Below are 9,625 nucleotides of genomic sequence, written 5' to 3'. Positions count from 1 at the left end.
CTGGAGACCAGCCCCAGCGTGTTAGCAAAAACCTGACTATCAACAGCGTACCCACATCTTCCCCACCCCTCTTTGTTGTTTTTTTTCCTCCCCATTTTTCCACTGAGCAAAATTTCCACCGCGGAGTTGCTCCCCAGCGCTCAGCGCTGCAGGATGCTGGTCCCAGACCCTGCAGCTGAGGCTGGAAGAGCAACAGGAAACCGCCCGTGTCCAGCATCCGCTCAGCGATCCTGCGAGCATCTGCACCGCGCGAAACCCCTCCCAAAACCCAAAATGGCGAGCTGTGCCTCCCGCTGTAAACTCCGCAGAAAGCAAGAGCGGTGTCCTTCCTGCTCTGGAGATGAGGAGCCCGTGGGCTGCACTGCTCTCCCCGGGTGTCCCCACCTACACGGAGAAGAGATTTCTTGTCTGACACCTAATTTAGACGACAGGCGCTCCCAGCACACCCAACCCAGCACCAAACAGGGGCGCGATCCCGAAACGCCGCAGTCCACAGGGCTCAGCCACCGCCTTCCCCCGGATCAAGCCCTAAGCTACGAAACGCTCGTCTCCAAGAACTCCAGCGCTCGCAGGGACCCCGGGAGCCCCCGCGCAGCGCCGCTCACCTCTGTGCCTGCCAGCACAAGAGCTGGGAGCACAACACACGACTTTGGCACCAAGGGAACGGCCAATGCCACAGCGCCAAGCGGCGGGAGGGACCCTGAGCAGAGCCTGGGCTCACACCTCGCCCAGGTGCCCCAGAGCACTCAGCCCTGGGTTATTCCGTGTTGCCTTAATGGTGGTTTTGCTCCTCTGCAGGGACAGCCAGGGAGCTGCTCGCAGTCCTGCTCCCACCCTGATCAACACCACAGCCGCTGCCCCTCTTCTTCCCCTTCCTCGGGCAGCAGCCCTGCAGCCGGGCTAGAAGGCGCCTGGGAAGCCCCAGCATTCAGCCAAGAGCTCCCCGCGCACGGACAGGAGCGGGACTTGGCGTGGGGGCTGGGCACTGGGGGACGGTGGTCAGAGCTGGCAGCATCCAAGGGCAATCAGAGCTCTGGAGCTGTCTCCACGACACATTGAAGCAATCAAGCCACTGTACGTGGTCTTCAGAATTTCAAATCTCCTATAAAATTACCTCCAAGAACAGTCAAAACCCTGTCCAAGCTAGTAACAAATGTGAAATACCGGCCCCAGTCCTGCTACAAGGAGTGGAGCTCAAGCAACACTTCCCACACGCTTTGAGCCCGACGGAGCTCAGCTTCTTTCAACTCCTTCCAAGCCCCTCTCCGTGCTCTCCCAGCCCCGACCCCTCCTGCTGCCTCCTGCCTGGGAGACAACAAGGCAACCTGTTTGAAACCCCATCACCGCCGACGTGCCGGTGCCGGATGCCAAATCCCCGCGCCCCTCGCTCCCACTCAAAGGTAAAAACGCTGCTTAACCACTGCAGGCACAGGGAAAGACAACAAGCGCAGGAGACTCTGAATTCCTTTCACTGGGATCCAATAAAAACCTCGGCAGTTGCCAGCCTTCCTGCCGGAAACCAGATATCCCGGGAATAAACACGCTTTCCACTTTGAAGGGCTGCAGCAGGCTCTGCCTTGGCCGAGCTGCTCCCGCCCGCCCCCGGGCTCCCACCTGCCCGCAGCACCCCCGGCCGGAGCAGGGAACTGACCCAAATCTCTTGATTTTCCCACCGAAGGCTGCCCCGCAGACAGCGGGGTGCTGGGCACCGAGTGCCGCGCGCTGGGAAGCAGAGGCTTTCGCGTCCCTCCGAGCCCTCCCTGCTCGCAGAGCCGGGCTCGGCCCCGCTCCCCCCTGCCCGTCTGCTGCGTGCGCCGCGCGCCCGGCTTACGCTGCGACGTGGCAGGGAGGCCAAGCGCCGCTCCAGGCCCTTCGCAACACAGAGGATGTTCTCTGATGAAAAATAAATCAAGCCTGGCTTTGCAGAGGAAGGGGAGTGAACGATGGCTGGACGTGAAGCCTCGACGCTCACCTAACGGGCAACGGGAGCCTGCGGAGCTCAGCGGCTTCAGAGAGTGCCTCTAACAGTGAGCCTGCTGCTTCGGCGCTTCCCTGAGGATGAGGATGGGCTCAGGCAGTCCGCCCATCGCCCTGGCAGCCAGGAAAGGAGAAGCAGCAGCACATCATCCTGCCCAGCCCCAGCATATTTCCCAGTTTTATCCCTTTTACAATCCGCCCGCAGATGCTCCCCAAATCCCCAGGAAGAGTTTTTCTCCCCAGCGCATGTGAAGTCCTGCTTCGTACGCCGGCACAGCTCGGGGAGGGGGTCACCCTGGCCAGCCCCCACCCAAGGGACAGCGTAGAGACAAGAGTCACCTCCTGTGACAGCCAGGAAAGCCAGGGCGGTGTCTCTGCTCCCGGGGGGAATGGCGGCTGTGCCAGTGGCCGGGGCTGCGGGTCAGGAGCGAGGAGCAGCCCCAGTCCTCCTGGCCGCAGAACAAGCCTTCATCTGCTGGACGCCTTCCTCCAAGGCAAATATTGACAGTGACACGGCCCCGAGGAGCTGGGAGCGAGAGCACCACTGCTTCGACAAACCAGCCAAGTGCTTTAATAGATGTAAATAAAGGCTGCGTTGCAGGGGCCGAGGTGCCTGCGCGGGGAGCGGTTCATTAAGAGGCCAGGGAGCCTTTCATCTCCGGCTCGTTGGCTCCTCTCCAGTGACCAACAGTTACCATCTGCCGGGTGACCTCTGCGGAGGGAGCGGGTGGTCTGGGCCCCGCTCCCCTGGACAGGTGTCCGGCGTCACCGTCACCACGGCTCCGCAACCCCCGGCCCGGGCTCCGGGAGGAAGGGAAGGCGCAGGCGGGCAGTGCCTGCTGCGCTGGCGTCGGGGAGGCTCGGCCACGGGAGCACAGCCCAGCCCTCGGGCACGGAGCAGTCGGGAGAAAAAAACCCATTGGAAGCAGGATGGGCGAGAGGAACAGCTGCAGAGCACGGGAGCAGAAGCTTGCTGCTCCCCTCGCCTCTCCACTGCCTGGTGACAGGGTGGAAGGGAGAGGTGCCCCGCAGCCGAGAGCAGCCCCAGGGCTCTCCGTGACCACGGAGACGCACGCAGCTCTGCCCCGGTCTCACGCAGGAGGCCACCAAAAAAGCTGAGGGAGCCCTGAAGGCTTTAGCAGACAGGATGCAGGCAGATTGGAAAACCAGAGGACCACACGCTTTCATGAGCCAGTCTGCTCCATAACTACTCCTGTGTCAGAGCTCCAGGGCACGGAAGCCAGGACAAGCCTTGCCCTGCCCCACAGCCACCCGTGCACACTCACCTCCCAGTTTACACCATTTACTACTTCGTTAAGCTTGGCTACTGTCCAGTTTCAACTCAGGAAATAAGCACAAAATGCCCGAGAGGGGAAAAGCAAGAGGGGCCGTGAGCCACAGCGCACGGCAACTCTCAACGTACACCCACCCCGCTGTTCTGCGCTCGAACAGAAGGAACTGGGGCAGCGCGGCTGGGCTTGGAGCCGCGGGCCAGTGGGAAAGGGCCGTCAGCGAGGGGTGAGCAGAGCAGGGGGCCCCCGATCACCCCCTCGGGCTCAGGACCACCTGCTCCGGTGCTGGGCTACCTCTGTAAGCTGAGGCAGCAGATCACCTTTCTTCCTTGTTTGCTACGGAGAGCTCCAGCCAACATTTTACAAGCAGCAGACAAACAGCGCAGGGACACGGGCAGTCTTTGCGCGTCGGAATCACGTTCAGATAGGAGAACGGGTGTCCTGAGTTTGTTCTGCAAAATAAACAGAAGCTTTTTAATGTCGTGAAACTTGCGAGCGTGAGGATCTGTAGTCAGTGCGCAGTGCTGAAATTCTGGGAAGAACGAGGTGGAAAAGGGAGGGATGCACTCCAACCATCAGCTGGGATATCCGGTTGTTTTTGGGTCTCGCCATTGACCCGTACCTGCCGAGGAGCTGGGGAGCAGCGCCACCCAGAGGGCTTCCCCAGAAACAGCTCACACCATCCGGCACCTCGCCCAGCCCAGCAGCGAGTTTGGTTTCCCTTCTGACCAAAGCAAGCTCCACTTGCTTCGCCAGCTCTGTTTCAGGTCTCTCAAACCACCCTCCTCCCTCCGTCCCGGGAGAAGCACGCCTCGCTGCTCAACAGCAGCTCCAGGCTAGGGCACCAGCTCCAATGACAACTCAGGGCATTTATTCACAACGCTGGAACATAAAAATAACATCTTTAATAGCTTCATAGCTGGCACAGATGGTATTAAAATTCACCACTTTTTATTAATGACTACGAAACAACACACGGCGCAGCGCTGAGGAGGGCAGCTCAGACTGCATGTTGCTTCTAAACCACGTAGCTATGACAGGTCGGAGTTAGCGCTGACTCTTCTCGTTTACATTCAGCATTTATGGTCAGACAGTCAAACCAGCAGCTAGATCTAACCACACGCACACAGAAAAAAGCCTGGGAAGGACGTTTCCGCCGGCAGCCGATGTCTCCTCCTCTTAGCAGCACACAAAAGCCCAAAAACGCAGCTGTAACACGGCTCACACTCGCTGTAGCTGCCGTTGGCCAAACAGCAGGCGACGATGCAGGAGCTTCTGCTCACATCTGAATGAAACAGTTACTGCAGTGAGAGTCCCGTTTCCCTCTCCCAGGAGAGGTGAAGGCTAGACCAGCGCTTAAGAGCTTAAGACACAGCCTAGAAGCTGTGTCAGTGGCGATAATATTTTTTTTTTCAGGAGCCCAGAACACAGTGAAATAACAACACTTCACTTTCTGACGTACTTTTCCTGAAGGGCCTCTGGCAAACCCCACCGCTGCGCTGTGAGACAAGCGCGCGCCTTCATCCCCACACAGATGCAGACAGGGGGGCGGAGGCCCCAGACGGCCAAGCGACTTGGAAAGCAACGGCGAGCTGATGGTGGGCCGAGGACCTCGCAGAAAAGCCCCACCCTGACCAAAAAGAACTTAACAGCATCAAGAACCACTACACAGGATGAAAATAGCTCCCAGCAGCACTTCACGAGAGGGGAAGGGGATGGTTGAAAGCATCCCCGAAGATCTGAGCAACATGGAACCAATGGGGAAAGTCAGCAGTGTCAGCCTGAAAAGGACAAATACAGACTTCAGCTGAAAAGACACTCCCACACTTGTGATCTGCATCCAAACCATGACGCCAGGAGCTCGTGCCAGCAGCTGTGCTCCTTCTCCCCCCTCGTGTGCCGGCTGCACATCCTGTGTAAGGGGACAGAGCCTCGCCAGTGTCACAGAACGTCTCTGTCACAGCTGCTATCCAAGCAGCCCGCAGCAGTGACCACGTGCAAAACTTTTATTTGGGGAAACATTTGTAGGTCTCTGGCAAGACTGTAGCTTGTTTAAGGAAGAATTTAGTCCTCAGTGAAAACATAATCACTGACACTGCTGCAGATACATCCTGCTCATTAGCAACTCCATCCCGAAAAACATTCCATTTGTTCGACCTCGTTATCCAAAAGTCACTGCTCTTAACGACCCTGAAGGAGCCAAGACACCACAGTCACTTTCAACCATAAATTTTCTTATCGTTTGTTATAAAAATTTCCAGTTTCTACGGGTACTCTATAATCACAATAAATCACGAGGCATTTCTGGCCTCTGGTCAGTTACAAGGAATTCCCTCTCACCATCATGATCGGGTGCCGACACGGAGGGAGGTAAGAATGCATAGAGAGGTCTCCCATCATCCATCCTCTGTCAAGCCCGCTTTTTTTCCTCCACCTAATGACCCTGCACTGTCAAGGTCTCCATTTTGTCTTTCGTTTCAGCGGGAGCCTTGCCACCGACTGCTTTGTTGGAATAATCTCGCTCTCCAAAAATAGTGCTTCCAATCCTGACGTTGGTGGATCCGACCTCGATCTACGAAGAGACGGAAAGGAGAGGTTCAGGGCAGGGCTGCCACCCACGCCTGCCAACGCAGCCCAGACCCAGCCTCGATGCTCACCACGCCGCAGTGGGACGGTTCCCCATGTCCTCGCCACCCGCAGCTACAGCCAGGGGTAGGGCTTTGACGCCCAGAACTCTATCCCCACACCAGAACCATCAGTATCGCCACCCAAGGGGAGCCCTACGAGGCCCGTTCGGATGATGCCTGGGCTGGACTTTGGGGTGCCTACTGCTGGTACGTTTGGTTCCTGAGCAAAGGGGTGGCAGAAGGAAGCCAGACTTACTGCGTGCTGGAAGTCTGTGGACATGCCCATGCTCAGCTCCACCTTCTCAACGGGGAGACTGAGCTTTTCGCACACTTCCTGCCGCAAAGACAGCAGCATCTAGAAGGGAGGAGGAAGAAGAGAGGATCACACACCTGACAGCCACGCCAGCTCAGTTTCAGAGTGTCACAGATCACAATTTCTGCCTTTCTTTGAAGTCTCCTTCACCCGGAACATGAAATTCCCACACTTCACACTGAAGCTTGCTCTGCATCACTGTAACGGCGCCTGGAGAGTTTCCGTTACAGGCTACGTTCCTGACAACACACGTACTTTGAAGTCTGCACATCTTCTGCTGACATCCAATTACCACACCAGCACGACAGAGAGGGAACGCAGGCCCAGCTCCTCTGCCTGCTGCAGCCCTGGGCGCTGACTGAACCTTCACCTGAAAGCAGGGCCGGAGCATCCAGGAGAGACATTGCTGCTTAAGGTGCCCCTGCCAATATCCTGGCTACAGCCTGAGAGAAGGGATGGGGCCGAACACACAGGGGCACCCGGCCTCTGCCGACACGAGCCTAACACCTGCACTAATACTGACACTTCTGAGGTCTGTACTGCTCCCAACAAGGCGTTTCTACCGACAGTCTACAGTCAGGCTCACAGCTTGACTGCGTACCGGTTTGGCTGGGACAGACAACAGACTGTAACGGGAGGCCAGCCAACAGTTCACATTTTCTTCTGGAAAAATCTTACCTGGAAGTCAGGATTTGGCCCCTTGCTAAGGTCATGCCCGATGCTGCCAATCGTCATCAGCCCCACAAATTCCAGGCTTGGACACCTGCTGATGACATGCTCCACAGCAGCTGCGGTGTCTCCGGGAGGAAGGCCATACTTACCTGGCAAGAAGCAGGGAGATCTGTGCCAAGCTCTGCCAGAAACCTCCCCTCCCTGCAGCCAGGCAGAAGCCAACAGACGAGCAAGTTTCATCTCAGCTTAGAAAAGTGCTTTAAGAGCGCAAACCAACCCATCCCATCCCGGTTGTTTCTACCAAGTCAGCAGGACGAAGCTGCATATCACTAGAGAAAGCCACTTACTGCCTTCTCCACTGGTGTTAACTTGCACCATGACCTTCAGCTTCTGAGATGTCCCTTTCTTCTGCCACGAGCTGTTGACTCTGTCTGCCAGTTTCACAGAATCCACCGTTTCCAACATGAACAGGTTAGGGACAGCTGGGGAGAAAACACAGGCTGAGGCCAGCAGAACTGCTGCCACACAAGTTTTTGTACCTACAACTCAGCTCACTCACAGAGACAGGCATCGGCCAGTTAATGTAGGTTAACGTGAGGTTTGTTGTTATTACAAGACTATTGCCCTCAGGGTCACTGCACATAAAATTAAATAGGGTTTACCGATCAACTTGTTGACATTATTTTTCTGCAGATGACCAATAAAATGCCACTTTATCTCCGGACAAGACGACAGAATCTGAAAGCAGAGCGGAACACTTAGGTTTGAATGACAATTCCCCCTTCCCCCACGCAGCACTTTAGTCTTAGTTTGCCCACAAACAAAATACCAGACACCCAATCTTCTCTTTACTCTGAAAGACCCAGCTCAGGCAGTGCTTGCGGTGTGTACTGAGATTGCTTCACAGTCTGGAGAGGCACAGGGCTGGGGCTGCACAGCATTACGTGGTGAACGGGGAAGGCAAAGCTCTTTTGTAACCCAGCAGTCATAAAAAGATATTTTCCTCAAACTGTTACCTTTTTTGTTTTTAAATGAGGGCTGTGCGTCTCCTACAGCAGAAAGCACAAAAAGTAAAGCACTGTTCCAACAAACACTTTGTGACTAAGGCACACATATTCACAGGATCCTCCAGAGCCAGCAAGGCAAGGAGGGGTAACAGGGCAGAGGCAAAGAGCTAAGAACCCCACCACTTATCTGAAAAGAGAAGGATCAAACAGCCTCCACTGCCAAAACCCTAACAGAAACCAGGACTTTTGCTCAACAGCTCTCGGGACACCGCTACAGAAGGAGAGAGAATATACAAGTAACTGCATACTTACTCTGGAGTCCGATGCCTTTTCTAGCAACTCTTGAACCTGGGAGAATTCAAGAAAATCTCGTGTTAAAACCACACCAGACATGCCCGCACCGCAAGAACGCTCTCTCTGGAACCGGGGGTCCTGGGACCAACGCGTGCCTCAGAAATACAAGGCCAGGGGCCTAGCAATGTCACCAAGCTGAGCTCCCCAGGCTGCCTGGCGCCTGCGGCCGGTGTGGGGACCCCCAACTCACGTAGTTCTCCCCGAAGCTGCGCTGCCCGTGGCTGTAGGCGTCGATCACCATCTCGGCCGGCTTCGTCTTGCTGACGGCCACCAGCCGCGGCTGCACGGCCGGGAGCCCCTGCGGGAGCACCCGAGGGTGAGTGGGACGCCCGGGGGGACTCCAACGCCGCCCCCTGCGCTCCCCTCGGCATCCCGCAGGACCCAGCCAAGCCGCCCCCTAGCCCGGGGCTGCCGCGGGCGGGGGCCAGGGAGGCCTCCTCGGTGAGGGGGGTCCCGTCCCTCTGCAGGGTGGGGGGCCCGGCTCTAGACGGGGAGGCCTGGCCCTGAGGACGATGTCGAGGTGCTGCCTCCTCCGCGGCGGGCCCGTCTCCACGGCCATGGGGGCCGTCTCCACGCTGACAGCGGACCTGCCGCCACGGCGAGCGGGCCTGCCCGGGCGGGGTACGAGCCCCCGGCCCCCTCCGCGCCCCTCACCTGCGGCCTGCGCGCCGCGGCCTGCTGCACCCGCTCGGTGACGGCGCGGAGCGCCGGGCCCAGCCCGTCCCCGGCGGCCATGCCCGCTCTCCACATCCCCGGCCGGCCCCGCCGCCTTCCGCCCCGCCCAATGGGATCGCCCGGCGGCGCGCCGCCGGCCAATGGCAGCGGCGGGGCGGGGCCCAGAGCGGCGGCGCCATGTTGGGGAGGTCGGCGGGAGCCATGGCGGGCAGCGCGGGGGGAGGCCTGGCCGCGGGGCCGGCCCGGGGCAGCCCCGCTCGCCGAGCCGCTCGGGACCGGCCGCCGGGGGCTCCGGAGGGGGCGGCCGGGCCGCGGAGGCCTGGCCAGGGCTGCCTGCAGCGCACACGCTGCCGTGCCCTCCTCCCTCCCCTCACACCTTGCACGTATTTTGGCCAAAATGGCGGAGGAAGCCAGGCCCCCGGGAAAGGGAAGGACGCGCTGCCCCAGTCCGCCCGGCGCTGCCCAGACCCCCCTACCTGCCCGCTGGCGGGTGGGCGCAGGCCCGGTGCCGCTCCGAGGGGCTGCGAGGAGAGCGGGGTCCCGGGCGTTTGGGCCGGAGTCTTCACTCAGCGGCGAGGAAGGCGTCTGCGGAAAGCCTTGGCCATCGCCCCTGGAAAGAGAACCTGGCAGCAAGCGCTGCCCCTCACGCTGACGCTGCGGAGCTGGTTCTGACCCGTGTACCTTACGTGCTCCAAGAAAAAACACCCC

The 9,625-nt window shown here is 58.8% G+C and overlaps 1 protein-coding gene across 4 annotated transcripts; it reads right to left on the bottom strand.

Annotated features, from left to right (window-relative positions):
• Positions 1-3,116: 3,116 nt before the first annotated feature.
• Positions 3,117-9,484, bottom strand: PLPBP (pyridoxal phosphate binding protein). 4 transcript variants are annotated; one of them, XR_012766330.1, is made up of 9 exons: positions 8,897-9,012; positions 8,433-8,540; positions 8,201-8,236; positions 7,544-7,619; positions 7,229-7,363; positions 6,888-7,030; positions 6,153-6,251; positions 5,610-5,841; positions 3,117-3,721 (listed from the first exon to the last, which is right to left on the bottom strand). XR_012766330.1 is itself a non-coding variant. In XM_075444770.1 (8 exons), exons 2-8 carry the CDS (start codon positions 8,481-8,483, stop codon positions 5,704-5,706), a joined length of 678 nt encoding a protein of 225 aa, XP_075300885.1. In that variant the 5' UTR covers positions 8,484-8,540; positions 9,394-9,484; the 3' UTR covers positions 4,153-5,703. The 4 variants fall into 4 exon arrangements, 2 of the variants coding, with proteins under 2 accessions (XP_075300885.1, XP_075300884.1); XR_012766329.1 differs by lacking the exon at positions 3,117-3,721 and adding an exon at positions 4,153-4,554; XM_075444770.1 differs by lacking the exons at positions 3,117-3,721; positions 8,897-9,012 and adding an exon at positions 9,394-9,484 and having other exon boundaries at positions 4,153-5,841.
• Positions 9,485-9,625: the final 141 nt, after the last annotated feature.

The sequence above is a fragment of the Opisthocomus hoazin genome, chromosome 28 (assembly GCF_030867145.1).
Source record: "Opisthocomus hoazin isolate bOpiHoa1 chromosome 28, bOpiHoa1.hap1, whole genome shotgun sequence".
Lineage (NCBI taxonomy): Eukaryota > Metazoa > Chordata > Aves > Opisthocomiformes > Opisthocomidae > Opisthocomus > Opisthocomus hoazin.
Note: the sequence above shows the minus strand (reverse complement) of the source record. Positions and strands in the feature narration are given on the sequence as shown.